We start from the raw sequence: 21,877 nt of genomic DNA on the forward strand, positions 1-21,877 counted from the left end.
AAAAAGCCCCGTGTTCCACCCAGGAACAGACATCCCAGTTGCCTCAAGACCAGAGAGGGCCATCGCCAGCTGAACAGCAGCAGTGGAGTGGTGAGGACAGAGCGTGGCTTCTGTGCCTGCAGTGAACTATCACCTGAGCCCAGGAGTTCAAGACTAGCCTGAGCAACATGGTGAGACCCCACCTCTACAAAAATTACAAAACTCAGCCAGGCATGGTAGACCCAGTTACTTGAGAGGCTGAGGTGGGAGGTTGGTTTGAGCCAGGGAGGTCAAGATTACAATGAGCTGAGATTGCACCACTGCACTTCGGTCTGGGTGACAGAACAAGACCCTGTCTCAAAAAAAAAAAAAAAAAAAATCTAAAAAAAAAAAAAAAAAAAAGTGGACACAACATAAAGAGCAGGCAAGTTGTGGTCAGCTGGTGACCTCAGGTGGGTACTCACAGTAGGCACCTCCTCTATGCCTCTGCCAGATGCCCATGCTCTCTTAGCTTGTTCATCTCCAGGGACAGGGAACTCACTGCCTTGAGCCTGGGACAGGGCAGACCCCAGTCCTGCCTTCAGAGAATCAGCTGTCTCATGGGGAAGCGAGCCGGTGGCAGTGGCAGGGCCAGCCTCCAGGTCTGACTCCCACTGCTCCTTCAGAGAGTGTCCCCAGAGGAAAACAGGCCAGAGTGCTCCAGAGATGGGCCCTGCCCAGAGGCCTGGCCCCCTATATTCTGCAGGCAGAGGGCGAGTGGCCCTTGTGCTCAGGCAGCTGCCCAGAGCCCTTCCTTCCTGTGGGAAGGGGGAGGCCACTGCCCACAAGTGACTCTCTCACAACGCCCCCTGCCTTTCCCTCCCTCACTGCTCCTGACCCTCTCCCCCACCTGAGTGGTTATAGCTAGGAAGGGCCGATGCCTGGGGAGAGGGAGGGGCTTCCTTGAAGAGGAGCCTGGGCACCCCTCCTCCTGTGCCCCTCAGAGGGTGGATCTAGTGGTGGGGGGAGGCCCTGACCTGGATGTAGTGGTGGGGTGGGGAGGAAGAAGGGGGAGGGTACTCCCTGCAAGAGGCCCAGGTCAGGGCTGAGGGCAGGGGTAGAGGGGAGGCTCCTGGCCCCTCAGCCAGCCATTCCTGTCCAGCAGGTTGGAGGGGCCAGAGGCCAGAAGCCCTTTGTTGTCTGGAAGGGCAGAGGGATTATCTGCCACCGGGTTTCAAGGCCTCCTTTCTGCCCTCTCCCAAAGCTGCTGACAGACCTGCCTCCCCGGGGAGCTGGGGAACACTTTTCTTGTTTCCTGTGATCTCCACAGAGAAAAATCCATCACCGGCTGGTTGAGCAATCCAGGCAGGTCCCAGAAAGATGGCATCGAGTCACCTGGGCCCTCACTGACCTGACAGCCATGAACGCATCCAGCCGTAATTAGCTCTTACAGGAAGGGGACAGGGCTGTCACTTTCCTCCGGAAGTGCCAGGCAGTGATTGCCTGCTGCCCCTCCTTGAAGCCAGAGAAAGGCCGGATCCTCATCCTGGGGCCAGCCTCTGTTAAGGATGTGGGTCAGGGATGGGAAAATATCCCTCCTTCCACTTGGGAATCCCACTTCTGGGAACTTATCCCAAGGAAACAATCCAACAGGAAAGGAAAGCTGTGCACAGACACGTCCCCATAGGAGTTCTGTATAATAGAACCCGTGCCCAGCAGTGGGAACAGCCACGCACCACGGCTGAGCTGAATATCACCTGGTTGTGAAATCGGGCAAATAGGGAGGATGGAGGGCGGGGGCTCGGAGGTCCTGGCTTAGCACTCTGGGGTTCCTGGACATCCCAGCCTGACCCGCATCCTGACACTGGCAAACAGACCAGGTCCAGAACTCAGAGGTGGTGGCTCCAATCTCTAGGCAGCGGACCTGGCAAGCAAGAGTCCCACTGAGTCTTCATCATGCAGGTGTGAGAAACCCTGCTTACATTGCTGCTTCAAGGATGCATTTATTTAAACTCTCAGTCTTAGTTGTGGCATCTGTAAAATGGCCCCAGCACCAGGGCTGGCCCCCGGGGTGCTGGGAGGGATAGTGAGATCATGGTAAGGCTCGGTGAGGCTCTGCTACCAATTACAAATGACACAGCCCCTGTCTCACGCTCACCGCCCAGTCTCCAGCCCACACAGGCTGCTATGAGTACATACCAGTACCCAGAGCTGTGCCCAGCCCTGGCAGGAGGTTTCTGCAGGGCTTCTCCGGCTCCCCCTGCCCAGCCGGGGCCTGCTCCGGCCTCTTCGGAGAGGAGTGGGCTCCAAGGTGCACATGGCCCCCCACACCAGATGTGCTAGCGACCCTCCCAATTCTTTCCTCCCTGGGTCCCCAAGAGCCAGCAGTGTTCCTGGGCTGTCTTAGCCCCTGCTCTGTGCCCACACGGCCTAGGCATTGGGAAGGACCCCATGGAGAGGAGGCACCTGAAGGAAGCAGCTGAGTTCCAGAGAATCTTCGAGAAAGAAGGAAAAGCCAGGCAGAGGCCCTGCCGACACTGTTAGGTTTTCAGCTGGGGGTGGGGGTGAGGCCAGAGTGGACGTCAGGCAGTGGCTGTTTGCACAGGTCAGAGCTGGAGATGTAGGCTTTAGGGACATCAGGCTACAGAGGGGACTTGGAAGCCAAAGCTCAGGTACCTCCTGGCAACCATGAGGCGAAGAGAAGACCTAAGTGTGGAGTCCATGGGGGAGCTGGGCATTTTACCCCGTGGGTGAGTCCCTCCTAATGGGGCTCAATATCTCCAAGTGTTCTCGAGGATGAGACCAGTTCAGTGCTCCTCAGCCCAGGTGGACCTTCCATGGTCCGCTAGGCAGCCTGGCCACCTCCCAGACTAGCTCTCCCGTGGGTGTCCAGGACAGAGTTCTGGGATTCCAAGGATGCGTAGTCTTTGTGCAGCCCCCATTGGTGCCAGCCCTTCCTCTTTGGTAGCTAGCGGTGTCCCCTCTCCAGGGCAACCCCCACCTGCTTGGAGAAGGGCTCCATCTGACAGACATGGAGGGTAGGATGTGTGACTAAGAACACGTTGTACACTCAAGGGAAGGGTTTGCAGCCATCCTGCTGGGAGCCCCTGGACCAGGCAGGGTGCCTCCCTGCTCTGAAATTCCAGATGGGACTGCCTGTCTCTTGCTCTTGGGTTCTCCGTCTGCCTTCACTGGCGTACCTGCCATGGGATAAATCTGCTACAGACCCCCAACACATGCCTGAGCCCCAGCTTCCGTAGGCAAAATGGGTACAGTCATCCTTGCCCACCTTGCAGGCTTGTTGGAAGGATGGGAGGAGGGAAGAGCCCAGAGAGTGCTTTCCAAACTGGAAATGACTGGGGAAAGCAGGCTGACCAGGCTTCCTTCTCCAGCAGGGTGGCCTGGGCCTGGACTGTTGCTGATGAGGGTCTGCTCTGGGGGCTCCCAGCAGGGAACATTCCTGACCTTCCTTACGTGTTTCACACGCCACAGCCCGGAGCTAGGTTATCACTATTTAAATAAATTATGTTTATATTGTAAATAAAATAACGCATGCTCTTAGGGTAAAAACAGTCCAGTAACACCAAAATGCCTGCAAGGAAATGAGATGGTTGCCTGTCTCTTCCTCCTTTTCCCACTCCCCAGAGCAACCCGTTTCCACATTTAGTTGTTCTTTCTGGCTTTGCAGTCTCCACATTTCTCATAAGATGTTTACGTTGCTATTTCTTGATTTTTCAGTTCTAGACATTTCTGTTCCTTTCTCTTGGTGACAGATGAGGCTTCAACTCTCTGAAACCCTCCCACTGCCGCCTCCCCTCCCTCAGCCTCTCTAGAGGGCTTTATGCATTTCTAAGTTAACAGCTGGTCAAGGGTTTTATGATGATGATTGCGTAAATGTTATTCCGTGAAAGGAAGTGGTCAATGGCGGTTTCTTGCACAGTTTTATTTGCGTATGCCCCGGAGTGAATGCATCTGTTTGTAACTTGCAAGGTATCATGTGTCTCTTCTTAATTTTTCATCTGATCTCCTGGAAACCGAGTGCTGCTGCTGTCAAACGCCCTGACACTCTGCAACCTACTCCCTTTTGCCTTAAGCTCCCCATCTTCTGCTCTGGGCCCACTTCTCTGTCCCCCTGCCCCTGGAAGGACCCTTCCTCCTGGGTGATCGCCCACTCCCTGGTTGTTCTCAGCTCCCACGACAGCATGTGTAACCAAAGCTTCCTAGAAGGTGCACAGTCCTTATGGTCTGTTTAAACTTAAATTTCATTTTGAGGCCCTGCATTTTTGCAAAGTTTGCAAGGTTGATCCTTCCTGTGAACATGCAATCAGGCAGGAAATCCTTTTCCCCCAGATTTTAAAGGCAGTTGATTGTGCTGTGGCCCTCCAGCTTCCATTGTTGCAAGGAGAGGTCCAATGCCAGGCTTTTTTTTTTTTTTTAAATTTAAAAACACATGCATAGAGTTTCAAACATAAAACTATAAGGCTTATTAAAAACACAGACACACACACACACAAATAAAAAAAAGTCCCTGCCTTCTCTTTCTCCACCCAATTCCTACTTCCCAAAGGCAACTTTTTTCGATATTTGAAAACAGCACACTTGTCCTGTTCTTTATTGACTGTCTGGCTTGAGACACTCTCGCTTGCCTTTCTCTTACAGACAGGAGGCTTCAGGCCACTTACGTACCCACCTCTCCCCCACACAGATCTCCTCTCCCATCCTCCCAATGTGGCTACATCAGAATTTTTGGTTAAATTAGTATTGTTGATGTGTTACAGTTACATGTCACTTAACCACAGGGATATGGTCTGGGAAATGCATCATCAGGTAATGTGGTCCTTGTCACGGAGCGTACAATCCTAGAGGGGATAGCCCACTATGCACCCAGGCCAGATGGTCTAGCCTATTGCTGCTAGGCTACAAATCCGTACAGCATGTGCCTGTACTGAATATTGTAGGAAACTGTAACACAATGGCAAGAATTTGTGTGTCTAAACATAGAAAAATACAGTAAGAACACAATAGTCTCTGATGGGACCACCATGGTGTATGTGACCCTGACCGAAACGTGATGAGGCAGCACGTGACTCTATATAAATATTATGGCCGGCTGAGCCATGCTATGGACTATGATTGGATTTCCTTCCTTGTACGACTTCTGGGTTTCCCTGGGGATTAATAATTGCCTCCTTGCTAGGTTTTTTTTCTGGGCTTTTCACCAAACTTTTACAGAGCTCTAATATTCCTCTCCAAACAGCTAAGCCCCCCCAGGGAATCCAGGAGCTTGGGCAGCTCCTGTGGGAGCCTCCTTTTCCATCTGCATTGATTGCTTCTGTCTGCAAAGCCCTCACCCTGGGCTTCCCTTTCCCTGTTGTCTGAATCTCATGTCTTGTTTCTTTTCTCTTTTTTTTTTTGAGATGGAGTCTCTCTGTAGCCCAGGCTAGAGTGCAGTAGCACAATCTTGGCTCACTGCAACCTCTGCCTCGAAGGTTTAAGCAATTCTCCTGCCTCAGCCTTCCAAGTAGCTAGGATTACAGAAGAACACCACCAAACCCAGCTAATTTTTTGTATTTTTAGTAGAGATGGGATTTCGCCACGTTGGCCAGGCTGGTGTCAAACTCCTGCCTCGGCCTCCCAAAGTACTGGGATTACAGGCGTGAGCCACCGTGCCTGGCCTCTTTTCTTTTTTCTTTTCTTTCTCTCTCTCCCTCCCTTTCCCCTCCCTTCCTTCTTTTCCTCTCTCCCTTTCCCCTCTCTCTTTCTTCTTCTTTTCTTTTCTTTTCTTTCCTTCTGACACAGGGTCTCACTCTGTCACCCAGGCAGTGGGTGCAGTGGCGCAATCACAGCTCACTGTGGTTTCCACCTCCCAGGCTCAAGTGATCCTCTCACCTCAGCCTCCTGAGTAGCTGGGACCACTGGCATGCATGAAGCCCAGCTGAATTTTTTAATTTTTTTTTTTTTTAAGAAACGGGGTTTCACCACATTGGTCAGGCTGGTCTTGAACCCATGACCTCGTGATCCACCTGCCTCAGCCTCCCAAAGTGCTGGGATTACAGGTGTGAGCCACTGCACCCAGCTTAATTTTTAAATTGCTTGTAGAGATGGGTTTCCCCATGTTGCCCAGGCTGGTCTTGAACTCCTGAGCTCAAGCAATCCACCCCCTTTGGCCTCCCAAAGTGCTGGGATTACAGGTTCGAGCCACCACGCCCAGGCTTCATGTCTTATTTCTTGGTTTAATTCTTAATTTTAGAGAAAGGATGTCTGGGAAATAATTTTTCATTTTTTTAATTGGAAAATGTCTCACTCTACCCTCCCACTGGACTGCATCAGTACTAAAATAGTTTTTCTTCAGAATGTTGAGACATGCTTCATGACCTTCTAGTGTCTGGGCTTGCTGTTGAAAATGTCAACATTATTCTGGTTTCTTTCTCTGCACTCTACCCAGCATGGCTTGAGGATTTTCTCACCCCTGGTGTTGTGAAGTTTTGCAATCATGTGCCCAATATGGTCTTTTTTTTCACTTCTCTGCTGGCCCTTTTTATTGGGACACTTGTGTCCATGAGTCCCAAAGAATTTTTGGATTTTATATCTTTATTACTTTCTTTCCTTTCATTTTATCCCATTAGATATCGGGCAAAAAAATCAGGGCATTAAGCGAACGCTATCCTGAACTCCGGAAACCCTGGTCAGTCCCCTTCCCCGTCACTAGACGTATGCATTCCAAGTAGCACATCTGAGGATTATCTGGGGAATCTGGATAACCTTAGAGAAAGATCTCTACATCAGATGCTTGGGGAGGGGTGTGTCCCACAGCAATAGGGGTGACTCCTTCTAGCTCAGCCTGATGCCAGCAAACAAGTACCTCACGTAGCCCAGAGCAGCTCTGGCTGCTAAATCACGGTCTCCCAAGATTCTGATGGACTTGGTCGGGGGTGGGACCTGAGCATCTGCATTTCACACGCTTTCTGGTGATTCTAAGGGTGACTGGGTCTGAGAGCCCTGGGGCTGACCTGCTGCCCTTGCTCCGAGAGCCTGACCAGCTGCTTCTTGGGCCCTGATTTGCCCACAGGGGTTCTGTGAGTCCAGGGTGCTGAGATGGAGCTTCCTCGTTGCAGAGTTTTGTGTCCTGGGGTCGGGGCTGAGCTCGGCGAGCTGCTCCTGAGAGAAGGCTTGGCTTTTCAGTTAGGTTTTTAGATGCTCAGGAATACCCTGGGCTCCGGAGCACTCACAGGACTCAGCCCTTTCCCGAGGAGAACAGCCCCTCCCACCTCACCGTGTGGCCTGGGGTTCAAGCCTCCTTTTCTTGTCACTTGACTATCTCCCATCTTGCAAGGAGGATGAAATGGTCCTATTTCCAGGACCTCATCCAGAGGTTCAGAGAAGGTATACAGCTTTGCCTCGGGCCACCTTGCTGGTAAGGGTCAGGCCAGAGACACAGACTCCATATCCGGGGTTTTTCTACTTAACTCAGCTTCCACCTTTATCATCTATTTATTCAACAAACATCCCAGGTTCTATACTGGGAACTTTAAATTTTATTTGTTTATTTATTTATTTTTGAGATGGAGTCTCGCTCTGTTGCCCAGGCTGGAATGCAATGGAATGATCTTGGCTCACTGCAACCTCCTGCTCTTGGGTCCAAGTGATTCTCCTGCCTCAGCCTCTGGAGTAGCTGGGATTATAGGCGTGCACCACTGCGCCCGGCTAATTTTTTTGTATTTTTAGTAGAGATGGGGTTTCACCATATTAGCCAGGCTGGTCTCGAACTCCTGACCTCAAGTGATCTGCCCACCTCAGCCTCTCCAAGTGCCGGAATTACAGGCATGAATCACTGTGTGCAGCCTAGAACCTTAAATTTAAAAACACATTCCGGCTTGGTGAGGTGGCTCACACCTATAATCCCAGCACTTGGGGAGACTGAGGTGGCAGATTGCTCGAGCCCAGGAGTTCCAGACCAGCCTCTAGAAAAAATATAAAAATTAGCTGGGTATGGGGTTGTGCACCTGCAGTCCTAGATATTCAGGAAGCTGAAGCGGGAGAACTGCTTGAGCCCAGGAGGTTGATGCTGTAGTGAGTTGAGATGGCATCACTGCACTCCAGCCTGGGTGAGATTCTGCCTAAAAAAAAATTAAAAAACCCACATGCATGGAGTGTCAAAGATAAAATTATAAGGCTTATTTAAAAGAAAAAAACAACTAAAAAACAAAAAGAAGTTTGGTATGGGGGAACAGTGGGCCTCCTGGTCTGGTTGCTATAGTTACTCATGTCACCACTTCTCTCTGGCCAGCTGAGGCTCCTGGGACAACTCCATCTCAGTCCAGCCTCACCCAGGGCAGGTCAGGAAAAGGCCTGGGGTGTACAAGGAATTACTGTTACTGCTGTTGTACCACACAGGAGGGGGCTGGGAGGGCTGGGCCTGCAGCCAGCAGAAGCCACATTAACAATTAAGGTCTTCGGGACTCATTCCACCCTCACTGCATGAAATATTCAGGCACCGGAGGAAATTGGTCTCAGATCTCTGTGGTGGGCAGGGCAGGGCCAGGGGGCGTGGCTCTCTGGGTTGTAGGCCTCAGGCCTAGGGCAGTACTATGCATGCCATTCAGAGGCTGGGAGGAGGGGGCTGGAGGTACCTGATCCAGAGGGGGCAGTTGCAGGGTGTCCTACGGCACCCCTGGGGCCAGGCACTGAGGGTCCCAGAGGAAAAGGAGGCTTAATCCTCCAGGAGTGCACAGCTGTGGAAGAGGCAGAAATACCCCCACATCACTCATGGGCCTGAGCCTCCCCACTCCCAGCACAGTGGAGCAACAGTTTCAGAAGTACACAGCTGGGCTCAAAGAAAGACCATGTGTCTGGGGCCTGGAACTTGTCACTTGATGTAAACCCCGTAATTATCTTATAAGTAGCATAAATCATGTTGCATTGTATTTGTGTACGTGTGAAAGCATCACTTTGATTAATACAAACACTTCAATTAAATCCCAAGTGAGTCAACCTGCTGTGCTGCTTCCTCTTCTTCTGGTTTTTCTTCCTAATGCTTGGGGCAGCTCCAGGATGAAATTTGGCTTGGGCTTCTCTCGTGCTTTGAGAGCCTGAGAGCCTGATATGGTTTGGCTGTTCCTCCACATCTCACCTTGAATTGTAGTAATCCCCACGTATCAAGGGTGGGCAAGGTGGAGATAGTTGAATCATAGGGGTGGTTTCCCTTATAGTTAGTGAGTTCTTACGAGATCTGATGGTTTTATAGGGGGCTCTCCCCATCGCTGGGCTCTTGTTCTCTCTCCTGCCACTGTAACTGTTAAGTTTCCTGAGGCTTCCCCACGATGTGGAACTGTGAGTCAACCAAACATCTTTCTTTTGTAAATTACCCAGTGTTGGATATTTCTTCACAGCAGGTGAGAATGAACTAATACAGAGCCTCAAGAAAGACAAAGCAGGCCAGGCACGGTGGCTCAGGTGGCTCACACCTGTAATCCCAGCACTTTGGGAGGCTGAGGCGGGCGGATCACCTGAGGTCAGGAGTTCAAGATCAGCCTGGCCAACAGGGTGAAACCCCGTCTCTATAAAAATACAAAAATTAACTGGGCGTGCTGGCACACACCTGTAATCCCAGCTACTCAGGAGGCTGAGGCAGGACAATTGCTTGAACCTGGGAGGTGGAGGTTGCAGTGAGCTGAGACCATGCCATTTCACTCCAGCCTGGGGGAGTGAGACCCCATCTCAAAAAAAAAAAGAAAGAAAAGAAAGACAAAGCTAGTTAAGGAAAATACAAACAACTTTGCCCACCAGAGTGACAACCTCAGACATCACCAAACAAATGTCCTTCAACAGGAGAAAAGTAAAGGTAAAATATGCGTGCAATGGATCTAAGATAGCAGCGGTTCTTAGCCAAGGGCAATTCGTCAATGTGTGAAAATATTTTTAATTTTTTTTTTTTTTTTGGGACGGAGTTTCGCTCTTGTTACCCAGGCTGGAGTGCAATGGCGCGATCTCGGCTCACCGCAACCTCCGCCTCCTGGGTTCAGGCAATTCTCCTGCCTCAGCCTCCTGAGTAGCTGGGACTACAGGCACGCGCCACCATGCCCAGCTAATTTTTTGTATTTTTTTTAGTAGAGACGGCGTTTCACCGTGTTGACCAGGATAGTCTCAATCTCTTGACCTCGTGATCCATCCGCCTCAGCCTCCCAAAGTGCTGGGATTGCAGGCTTGAGCCACCACGCCCGGCCCTTGTATTTTTAATTTTTAAATATGGTGGCAGGAGTGCTACTCCCACGGAATGCGTGCAGGCCAGGGCTGCTGGTGAACGCCCTGCATTGCACAGGATAGCCCCTCACAACCATGCTGAGGGTGAGCAATCTTGCTAGAGGCCTCTGAAAATGAATGAACTCCAGCTACGTGCCAACACAGTGAATGCAGAAGCATACTGCAAATAAACACATGAAGTATCATGTGTTCATGTATCAAGTATCATGTTCAAAGCATGCAAAATCAAACATTATCCTTTTTCCTTTTTTTTTTTTTTGAGATGGAGTCTTGCTGTGTCACCAGGCCGGAGTGTAGTGGTGTGATCTTGGCTCACTGCAACTTCCACCTCCCGGGTTCAAGCGATTCTCCTGCCTCAGCCTCCTGAGTAGCTGGCATTCCAGGCTTGTGCCACCACGCCCGGCTAATTTTCATATTTTTAGTAGAGACAGGGTTTCACCGTGTTGACCAGGATGGTCTCCATGTCTTGACCTTGTGATCCTCCCACCTTGGCCTCCCAAAGTGCTGGGATTACAGGCGTGAGCCACTGTGCATGGACACATTATCTTTTTTTTTTTTTGAGATGGAGTCTTGCTCTGTCATCCAGGCTGGAGTGCAGTGGTGTGATCTCTGCTCACTGCAACCTCTGCCTCCCAGGTTCAACCCATTCTCCTGCCTCAGCCTCCTCAGTAGCTGGGATTACAGGCACCTGCCACCACACCCAGCTAATTTTTGTATTTTGGGTGGAGATGGGGGTTTTGCTATGTTGGCCAGGCTGGCCTCAAACTTCTGACCTCAAGTGATCTGCCTACCTCGGCCTCCTAAAGTGCTGGGATTACAGGCGTGAACCACCATGCCTTGTCCAAACACTATTTTATAAGGGAGAAATACGGTAAGCTGAAAGCACAGGAATTACCAACATAACATTGAGGTTCCTGGATACCCTGGGGTCAGGGAAGGCCGGGACCTTTGAGCAGGAGGGACTGCAGGAGCATCAGAAGCAGAAGTAGTGATTCTTTAGTCTGGGCAGTGGGCTCCCAGGCATATGTTTCTTAGTGTTCTTTTTAATATGAAGCAGTTCATCATAACAGTAATGTTAAGTGCATTGAGGTGATAGCCAGCCCTCCGAAGAACTCCCCTGACTCTGTTTCCCCTGCATGTTGAGCCTCCCTCTTAGCTTGTTCCATCAGGCGATGGTGTGAGGAGATGCTGGCAGCTGAAGCGGGAGGGGAATTTCCATGGCTCTGGCTGGGAAGTCATGGAAAGGGAGGAGTTCAGATGCTGACAGACCCCATCCGTCTCTTTATTTCTATTCCCACTTGGCTCTGGCTCTGGCCTGCCTGGCTTCGAAGCCTTCTCGCTGTCTGCTGGCCTCGGTGGGCCATCCCCTGAAACCTCCTGTTGGATGCTCTCTAATCACACACACAAGTCTGGCCAGATCTCTCTTCTGCTATAAGCCTTCCTGTGGCTCCCCACTGCCATCAGCTTATACTTGAGGCTTTTTGCCAACACGTGAGGCCCTTTGGGCTTCGGCTTCACCCAGCGCCCTGCAACAGCAGAGGTTCTAGGCAGCCGTCCTGTGCTCCAGAAAGGAACACTGGTTAACTGTGGCAGTGAAGGAACCCATCCTCCCCTCGCCCTCTCACTGCTGCTCCCAGGGGCCCAACATCTAGGCAAACTGGTAGTCCCAGCTTCATGCAGTCTCCCCACTATAAACGTGGGAGTTGAGACACATGACCTCTCAACTCTGTGTTCTTGAGTATCCCCATATTCTGGGCTCGACCCACCTGAAAAGGAAGAAGGTGGCAGCCCAGGGCCATACTCAGAATCCTTTGTAGCCCAGTTTGCCAGGGGCAAGCATGGGGTTTCCAGGACAATCCTGTTTCACTGGACCTCAGTGTTTGCCTCTGGAAAATGGGTATAAATATCCTCATGGCAAGAGTCCTGGTGCAGAGGATGGGAGAGGAAGCACGGCTCCCTTCCCCGGAACGTTGCATGAGCTCTGTCAGGTGCTTCACACTAGCTTTGTCAGGAAAGGCTTGGATGAGAAAACTGGGGCTCTGAGAGGGTAAAGGACTGGCCTAGGGCTACCCAGCAAGATAGTGATGGAGTTGCCGGGAGACTGAGCTAATGACATGCAGTGATCTATCAGCAGAAATAGCCGGAAAGCTCTGACCACAGGTGCCATCCAGAGGCGCCAGAGTCACTGAGGCTTGGTCACAATGTGGAAAAGTGGCAGGAAATGGGTTCATGTGCCTTGAGACACCCAGCGTCACAGAACCAGAGTCACAGTGGAAGAGACATCACAGAGCATCCCCTCCATTCCTCCTCCTTGAGAAGGGAAACTGAGGTACGGGAGAGAGTAGTCTATGGGGTCAGGTATGCTCCCGAGCTCATATGGTTCTGGGTTCAAATCCTGGTTCAGCCACTTGCTAGCCACGTGACCTTGGGCAAGTGACTTAGCCTGTGTGAGCCTCAGTTTCCTACTCTGTAAAATGGGAACAGAGCGTTCTTACTGCATCAGTGAGGATTCAGTGAGGCAATCTGTGAAACTCTAGCACATGCTGGGTACCTAGAAAGGGCACAGTCAACGCTGTCCATATTAGTGACACTTAACCACTTTTCAGTGGACCTTGGCTTCTTGCTGCTGGGTAGCCTTTCAGGATGATACCTCATAGTCTGGCCCAGATGTGACCAGCTGCTATCCCCTCACTGTCCCAAAACAGATTCAGCTACCACCAAACACTCTGTTGACCACACCAGAGTCCGTGAGTGTCCACAAGCCTCTGAACACTGCCTGTAAATTCACGCCCAATGACCTGAGCTTTGTGGAGGCAAACAACCAGTCGACAAGAACCCACGTTCAATCCTTGAAGGGCTAATGACACTTTACATAGGTATAAGATAACCCTCCAAAGAGGGCAGGTTAGAATCCTTGGCATTTACTGGGTCCAGGATAAGTGGCAGGTGGTGTTGGTCATTGCTGTTGTCATCGCTATTATTATTGGCTATCAGAGCCCCCAGGGAAAGGCCTAGCTTCCTTCTGAGGCTTACAAGGCCCTTCTCCACTCAGATCCATCGCTCAACCTCTTCCTGACTTACCCTGCCCTGCTGTTCCCTCCTGGACACCCCAGATGTGTGACTGCGTCTCTCCACACCCCTCACCTGCTCACCTCTAGGCCTTTGCTTGTACTGTTTCCTCCACCTGAGCGTCCTCCCCACCCACAATATGACAAACGCCTTCAAGATTCATCTCCTCTAGGAAGCTACTCCCAGTGCCTGAGATACTCTGTAATGATGTGTTCCTGCCCATTCTCGTTTGCAGTACTTACCACAATGCATTGCAATGCCTATATACATGCCAATTTAAATGTGTTTGTGCATAAATGCATATATACTCATAGATTTCCTCTATGTTCAGTGTGCTAATGAATGAAAGTGATCTTGGGCCAGGCATCTCCCTTCCAGGGCTCTGTTTTCCTCACCTTCAAAATGAAGGCCTCAAATTCAATCTGTCATACACTGAGAGGTCTGACATTCACTCAGCAAACACCAAATGGTACTGCCTCTGGGGCTGGAGCTCAGAGCCCCAGCCACAGAAAATAATAAAGAAGCCTATTCCCACTGAAAGCGGGGGGCACACTCTGCTTGTCACCAGCTTGCACCAGCAGCCCCCTACGGACCCTAGGTTTTGGAGTATTTTGTCTACCACGTGTTAGCATCTACCACGTGTTAGCGTACCTGGTCTCAGCCCCAGCTGGCTCTCACAAATGCATGTGGCTCTAAATGAACACACACATCCTGAGAGATTCTTTAAAAAAGGGGTATGGGGGGAATGTTGGTGAGGCACCTTTATTTTTTAAAAGACTCACAACGACTTTTCCTGGGCATCTAGAGTATGACTGTGTGAGAGCACCATGATTTGCTTTTACTGTTTTCATAACAAAGCAGAGTTGTCATGACCAAGGGGCTTAAAAAGCAAAGTCATTGAGGCAGGAGGTTGGGATCGCGTGTGCCCAGGAGTTTGAGACCAGCCTGGGAAACATAGTGAGATCCTGTCTCTACGGGGGTGGGGTGTGTGTGTGTGTGTGGGGGGGGTGGAATTAGCCAGGCATAGTGGTGATCCTAGCTACTCAGGAGGCTGAGGCGGGAGGATCTCTTGAGCCTGGAGGCTGAGGCTGCACTGAGCCAGATTGTGCCACTGCACTCCAGCCAGAGAGACAGAGTGAGACCCTGTCTCAAAAAAAAAAAAAAAGAAAAAAGAAAAGAAAAGGCAGTCACATGATATTTTGGGATCCTGGTTCTGTTGGGCTGTGAGTACTCTAGGGGGCGTGGCACCCACTGCTGGACCCTGAGATATGAGCCCTCAGGGAGGGGGCTCTGGCCTGGGCCTTCAGGACCCTGTTTCAGCCCTGGGCCTCTCACCTCCTCTGTCCCATGCTGTGCTGCCCAAGAATTCCCAGCCCTGGTGTAGGAAGCAGAGAGACCCCCCCTTAAGCCACCCAGTGACACCACCACTAGCACCTTGTCTTTGTTCTACCCTGAGGATGTAAGCAAAGCTATCAGACTCCACAGGGGAATCTTGATCCTTGGTCCACACAGTGTGTAGATGATGCAAACAAACCCCATCTAGATAGAGGCTTCGTTTTTTTCTTGGAAGTTCAGCGGAAGCTGCCAGCCCTGGAGGGTCAGGGGGCAGAGATAAGAAGCTCCAGGAACCACCTGGGGCCAAGCACGGATGGGGAGGGGCTTCTCACCAGGGACAGTGCTCTCTCAGCAACTTTCCTGGTGAGCCAGTGGGTTTTTCCTGCGGTGTACTCAGCGTTTACCCTTCGATCTCCCAGGAGCAACTCTGTGTACAGGTTTCATTCTGCAGGGGGCCTGCAAGGAGCTCCTTGAAGTTAATGTGGCTTCCTGGGGGTAAAGACAGACCCTGGGCTCCCCACCGCAGAAGCTGAAAGTCCCTCCCTTTCTAAACCCAAACTGAGCTGTGCTGGGCCAGCAGAGCAGTGCCTCAGAGGGGAGGATGTCCCCTCCCCTCAGGGACTGGCTCACTTGGGCAGAGCCTGGGAGACCCTCAGCACCTCTGGGTTTAACCCTGGAAGCTGTGCTCTGCCCATCCTCTCCCCACCACCCTCTCCTGACCATCTGTATGGAGAGGGGCGAGCAGCAAGCAGGTGGGAGATGAGATATTGAATCTGGACCTCTCTGTGTACTCCCCCCATCTATTCTCCACACACGGGCCAGGGTGAGCCTCTTAAAAGGTAAACTAGGCCGGGCGCGGTGGCTCATGCCTGTAATCCCACTACTTTGGGAGGCCCAGGCAGGAGGATCACAAGGTCAGGAGTTAAAAGACCAGCCTAGTCAGTATGGTGAAACCCCATCTCTACTAAAAATTAGCCAGGCCTGGTAGCGGGCACCTGTAGTCCCAGCTACTGGGAAGGCTGAGGCAGGAGAATCGTTTGAACTCAGGAGGCAGAGGTTGCAGTGAGCGGGGATCTTGCCATTACACTCCAGCCTGGGGACAGAGCAAGACTCCATCTCCAAAAAACAAAAAAACAAAAAAAAAAAAGATAAACCAGGTCATGTTGCTTCTCTGCTAAAACCCCCACTGCCTCCTCAGCATGCCTTGGAATCATGATCTGGCCCCTATGACCTCTGACCTCATCTCTCACGCCTCTTCCCTGGCCCACCCCCAGACCCATTGGCCCCCTGGAACAGGCCCCTAACAGGCCAGCCCTAGGGCCTTGCACGGCTGTTGCGCCGCCTGGCTTCCCTTTCCCCTTATCTTTGTACCTTCCCAATCACACTTCAGCTTAGCTGTGCCTCCTGAATCCCTCCCTGACCGCGGGATCTAAAGTAACTGATTATGTTTTCTGTGACAGCAGTTCGACTGAATGCCCCGCACAACACATAAGGCAGTCTCCTCGTGATCTAGTTCCTCTGTCTTCTCCCCCTCCTGCTCCCAGAACGCCAAGTTCCCCGCAGAGGGCAGTGGCCTCTGCTGTTCGAGCCCTGCAGAATCCCCCGGGGCTGGAGCAGGCCCCGCGCGAGTAGGCGTCGAGTACACAGCTGAATGAACGGCTTAGCAACTGTAAATGGGGCATCAGCTGCTGCGCGGGCGCGCGCTCCAGGCCGTGGGCCGCTCACTGTCGCGTGCGCGGGTTTGATCTCGTTGCAGGTTCCGGGGGAGGGACACCCCCCTCAGCCCGCTGGCGGCAGACGCGCCGTAAAAGCGCTTTGGGGACCAGAGGATAACAACACAGACTTACAGGCAGTGGGAAGCCCGGGGGTCCGGCGAGGCCGCCGGTGGGGAGGGAGTTCTGACGCCGGCTCGGCGCCCCCGGATCCCAGCTTTCAGGCCCCGGTGGGAGACCTTCCCACCCTTCTCAGTGGTTTCCACCCCGCGAATCGCAGATTATCTCCCGAATCCCAGGGATTTAGCGGTCGAGTGGGAGGAGGGGGAGTGGGGCTCCGAGCGCCGCTTCGGGCACGTGGAGGTTCCCGGAGCCCTCGCCCCATCGGGGCAGAGAGTACGGACACCGAGCTGCGGGACGCGGCTGGCAAGGCCCTGGCCCTGTCGGGGCGAGGACGCCGGAGGTCGGCTCAGCCCTGGGCTGGGAGTGGAGACGCAGCCCCGCCGCGCGCTCCGGCAGGGGACCCGGGTGGAGACGGGGGCGGAGGAGCCTGGGGGCAGGGAAGGGGACAAAGAGCCGTCCTGCCGCGGGGGAGAGCGACCCCCCAGTCACAGTCCTATTGTTCGCGGTGTCTCAGGCTGCCCTGAACTCTGGTGCCCCCGGGAGGGGGAAGGGGCGCCGTCGCCCAGATCATGGGTATTTGTTTATCTGGGGAAAGGGAGGAGGGCGGGGGACGCGGGCCGGGGAAGGGGGCTCGACTGCCATTTCCGCGCGTCGCCTTTAAGGGAAGCCCGGCCCTACCTTTCCCACCGTCCCCCTCCCTGCAGCCGTACCTGCATTTTAAAAGCGCCCTGTAGCCCTGGGATTGGCCAAGGCCGCGTCCTCCGGGCGCAGAAACTTGAACCGCCGGGAGCCGGCTGCGGGCGGGGGTCGGAAACCCCGCGGATGGACCGTACCACTGCCGCGACTCCCCCGCGCGCGCCCCGCCCCTCCCGCACACCCCCGGAGCGGCCCAATCGCACGGGCTGGAGGGCGGGACCGCAGCCGGAACGCGCCTCTGAGAGGGCTCCGGCCGGGCGGGCGCACCCCGCGGAGGGACGGCGGGGGCCGCTCCTCGGCTCCCCAGTCGCCCTCGGGGGCGGGGTCGGGCCTTGGATCCCCGCCCACTCCCCGCCCGCAGTGGGCGGGGCGGCGGGGCCTCCGGGAGCGGGGCCGGGGGCGGGCCTCCGCCTGCCTCTCCACAGCGGGGAGAGAGCCCGGCACCTTGGCCGCCGACGCAGCAGCCGCCTCCGCTCGCTCAGCCCCGAGGCGCGCGGGATCCCGGGCAGCCCCGGCGGGCGCGGCGAGAGGGCGCGCGAGGCGGCGTGGGGCGGGCCGCACGCGCCCCCGGCCGCCCCCCGCCCGCACGCGGACCGGCCCAGCGGAGCCCCGGCGCTGGGAGCGCCGGCCGGGCGAGGGCGAGGGCGATGCCGCGGTGACGGCCCCGCCATGGCGAAGCCCGCAGCGACGGCGGCGGCGGCGTCGGAGGAGCTGAGCCAGGTGCCGGACGAGGAGCTGCTGCGCTGGAGCAAGGAGGAGCTGGCGCGGCGGCTGCGGCGCGCGGAGGGCGAGAAGGTGGGCCTCATGCTGGAGCACGGCGGCCTGATGCGCGACGTGAACCGGCGGCTGCAGCAACACCTGCTGGAGATCCGCGGCCTCAAGGACGTGAACCAGCGGCTGCAGGACGACAACCAGGAGCTGCGCGAGCTCTGTTGCTTCCTCGACGACGACCGGCAGAAGGGGCGCAAGCTGGCGCGCGAGTGGCAGCGCTTCGGGCGCCACGCGGCCGGCGCCGTGTGGCACGAGGTGGCCCGCTCGCAGCAGAAGCTGCGCGAGCTCGAAGCGCGCCAGGAGGCCCTGCTGCGCGAGAACCTGGAGCTCAAGGAACTGGTGCTGCTGCTGGACGAGGAGCGCGCGGCACTGGCGGCGGCGGGGGGTGCGGGCGGCGGAGGGAGCGGCGGCGGCGGCGCCGGCTCCCGCAGCTCCATCGACAGCCAGGCCAGCCTGAGCGGGCCCCTGGCTGGTGGCGCGCCGGGCGCGGGGGCCCGCGACGTGGGCGACGGCAGCAGTACGTCCAGTGCGGGCAGCGGCGGCAGCCCGGACCACCACCACCACGTCCCACCCCCGCTGCTGCCCCCCGGGCCGCACAAGGCCCCCGACGGCAAGGCAGGAGCCACACGTCGGTCCCTGGACGACCTGTCGGCGCCGCCGCACCACCGCAGCATCCCCAACGGCCTGCACGGTAAGGACTGCAGGGGCCGGGCGGCGCGGGTTTCCCGGGCTGCAGCCCCTTCGCCAGCCTGAGATGAAGGCTGGGCCCAGGCGTGACGAGAGGATGTGGTCCCCGGCCGTCCCACTCGTGCAGCCGCCACTCCAGACCCCTTCTCCAGCTGTCATGGATCCTGGGCCAGGGGATCCCGCACCCACCCGAAGTTCGGCTTTGGGCGGTGGTGGGCCATTCCAGTGGTGAAGCGTGTTTCTGTCCAGCTCAGAACCTGCAGCCGGTCCGGTCCCAGTAAAATTTCCCTCAGGCGTAGTTGCCAAAATTAGCGTCTGGCACTGCTGGGCTGGCGGTGGGCGCCTCATCCCAGCCTTAGAAATCCTTGCCCAGCAGCGGAAAGTTCTAAACAGAAAAGAATACAAGGCCCCTTGAGCGCAAGTGAATTTCCCCTCTTGCAGCAACAGGTGTCCTCCAAACCAAACAGTGTCCACGTGTGCGCAGTGGCTGGAGTTCTGCAGTAAGGCGTGGGGATTGGGAAGGAGCACAGGCAGCCGCCTTGAGACCCAGAGGCACCTGGGAAGAGGCCTGAGGCAAAGAACCTTTCTGGTTTGCCATAAATTCTGCCCTTCTGGTCCCAGGACCTTTCTCAGCCAAGGCTCTAAGACTTTTCCTAGGGAGATGTATTTGGAACGGATCCTAACTTTTCTCCTCTGCGTGCCTCAGTTTCTTTGTCTGTAAAATGGAGATGATGACCTCTGCCTCATGGGTTTGAGGCGGAGATAAACCTTCTGAAGGGATTTGTAAACTGTTGATCGCCTTACAGGAAGTGCCGTGGTCGTCTGCGACCAGGGTGTGGGTGGGAGGACCTTTGGTCTCTGGAAAACTCAGCGGCTGTCTTCCATGCCCATGTTCCTGCTGCGCCCAGTGCAGAGGGTAGCCCCAGCTTGGGGCTGTGGGATCCTGCCGCCTGCGCCCCCTCCCAGCCCCCTGCCCAGTCCTGCTGCTGCCTGCCTGCGGGCTTTCTGGTCCCTGCGGAGGATCTGGGGCCTCCCTGGTATTCACACTTTTGGTAGCTTGGCTTCTAGTTCTGGTGGTAGTTGCAGCTGCCTGAACTTTTTGCCTGATGATGGAGAATCAACAGTCCTTTCTGGTTCCTTTTAAAGCCTTTCCTAATTCAGAGAAAGTCTCTTCCCTCCCCAGAACCCCTCAGCCTGAGCTGGGGAGGGCTGTTTTCTCCTTGGTTTGGTGGCCAAGTGGCCTCTGCAGGCGTGTTGGGGTGGGGGCTGGGGTGGGAACCGTACCCGTGGAGCTGGGGCAGGGGGCAGTGCAGCATATTTTTCCTTTATTTACCATCCTGGGTCTGTAGGTTCAGGGCAGGACTGGGTTTAGAGGGATATTTTGTTACTGATTAGCAATCTATGGCTACAACTCGGGTTTCTCTTTGTAACACTGTATCCACCCCCACCTCCCACTGCGGGCTGTTTCAGGCCAGTGTGACTAGGGCAAGTTCTGGTGGTTTAATTTGTTGGAGCTGTTTAGAGCACCTCAGTCTCTTTGACCTCACCATCCTTTTGAAGGGTCAGTTATCTGGGCCTCAGTTTCCCCAAGTGCAGTACAAAGGAGCAAATTGCTGCAGTCTCATGGCTGGAAAATGAAATGTTTCTGGTTTTTAGCTGCGTCATCAATGACACTTGGCTAGAGTGCCTCTCTGCAGGACACTGGAGGGCTGGAGTGTTCAGAGCCTACTTGCAGGAAAGGCTCTGTTGTGTTTTGGGCCAGGAGATGCACCTGATCTGGCTCAGCCTGGCTCAGCGTGGCAGCTGCGACAGTGAATAATGCAGGAGTGGAGGACCAGGCTGGACAGAGTTTTCTGCCCCACTGGGGGCCAGTGGGGGGTGAAGTATAGGGTTTTCCACAGAACCCATCCTCTCCCAGGTCCGCTTAGCACAGGACTGCTGCAGATGTGGCAGCAAACCTTTGCTTTGGGGTAAAATGAAAATTCAGCATTATTATTATTAATTTCAGTTACAGAAGGAATTCTTCTTATGCAGTTTTGTTTCTTAAAGCCACGTGTGGCCTTGAGAGGTTGTCCCACTAATATAAACAGAATGCTTGGAACCAGGAAAGGTCCTTCTCTTGAAAACTGAGCTTTTCCTTTTTTTTCGAACTAGGGTGTCACTCTGTCACACAGGCTGGAGTACAGTGGCACACTCATGGCTCACTACAGCCTCAGCCTCCCAGGCTTAAGTGATCCTCCCAGCTCAGCCTCCCGAGTAGCTGTGATTAGAGGCATGAGCCACCTTGCCTAGTGAAAGCAGGCTTTTCTATCCTGAGACGTGTAGCTTTAAGTTGAGCAAAGATTGCCCCTGAGCTGAAGGAGATAACGGGTCTGGGTGGTGTCTAAAGTGGGGTCACACACCAGGCCTGCGCCTTCTATGCTTGGTCTTAGCTCCTCCCAGGAACCCTGGGGAAGCAGTATTGTCCCTCTAAGCAAGGCTTAGAGGGCCTCCTAGCCTTGCCTGGGAAGGTGGCTGACTGGCAGTGTCTGTCCTGGGTGGGTTTGCTGCCGGGATCATCTCCCGTTCAGGGTATGGGTCTAAAACTGTTGTGCTTTTAGCCTGTTGTCATGTTTGCTGTTACTGTTAATCAGGGGACACTGGTGACTCCCTATTCTTGATTCCTGACCCAGGTTTGCCCTCTTTCTCCCATGCTGGGAAGTGTCACTTCCTTATCGGTGACCATTGAGCAGATGGCTGATAACCCCATTACCCAGAGGCCGAGGCTGACTTCAGTCTGAATCTCAGCTCCTCCATGTATATTGGGCAAGCTATTAACTGGCCAAGCCCCACTCTGTGCCTCTTCTGTAAGGTGGACAGAACCCACAGTGCCCCATTATCTACACAAGGTTGAGTGTGGTCAGGATCTACACACAGTAAGTTTTGCCTGCTGTACAGTCCTTGGGGGTTCACCCAACAGACCTTGGTTTCCTCTTCAAAACTGCTGGCTGTTTGGACTGCTCACCTGAATTTTGCATCCAAGCCCCTTGTGTGGACACATTTGCTGATGAGCTAGTGGGGACAGTGGCCCTACCGTCCTTTCTGGGGAGCTGGTGGCAGTTGCAGCCCGGCTGGGTGCCCTGGGAGGACTCCAGTGGTTGAGGTGGGAGGTGGCCCATCTGTATGCAAGGCAGCCCCTGGCTGAGGCTGGCCTGGCAGGCCTGGTTATGCACATGCAAATAGGCTTTTCTCCTTGGCTGGCTTTTTTTTTTTTTTTTTTTTTTTTT

The 21,877-nt window shown here is 54.3% G+C and overlaps 2 protein-coding genes across 5 annotated transcripts in view; one reads left to right on the plus strand and one right to left on the minus strand.

Moving 5' to 3' along the window:
• Window positions 1-17,432, minus strand: part of HHIPL1 (HHIP like 1) — a 74,951-nt gene extending 57,519 nt beyond the window's left edge. Inside the window, exon 1 of the mRNA XM_037738340.1 lies at window positions 17,168-17,432. Within this exon, the coding sequence (XP_037594268.1) occupies window positions 17,168-17,173 (6 nt within the window). The 5' untranslated portion in view covers window positions 17,174-17,432. The remainder of the gene's footprint in view (window positions 1-17,167) is intronic.
• Window positions 17,433-17,551: 119 nt separating this feature from the next.
• CCDC85C (coiled-coil domain containing 85C) overlaps window positions 17,552-21,877 on the plus strand; it is an 89,944-nt gene continuing 85,618 nt past the window's right edge. The window contains exon 1 of one of the 4 annotated variants that reach the window (XM_037738341.1): window positions 17,552-18,615. In XM_037738341.1, coding sequence (XP_037594269.1) covers window positions 17,823-18,615 — 793 coding nt within the window. In that variant the 5' untranslated portion in view covers window positions 17,552-17,822. The remainder of the gene's footprint in view (window positions 18,616-21,877) is intronic. The other 3 variants (XM_037738342.1, XM_017528152.2, XM_017528151.2) reach the window with 3 other exon arrangements.

Source organism: Cebus imitator, unplaced genomic scaffold (assembly GCF_001604975.1).
Source record: "Cebus imitator isolate Cc_AM_T3 unplaced genomic scaffold, Cebus_imitator-1.0 Scaffold52, whole genome shotgun sequence".
Classification (NCBI taxonomy): domain Eukaryota; kingdom Metazoa; phylum Chordata; class Mammalia; order Primates; family Cebidae; genus Cebus; species Cebus imitator.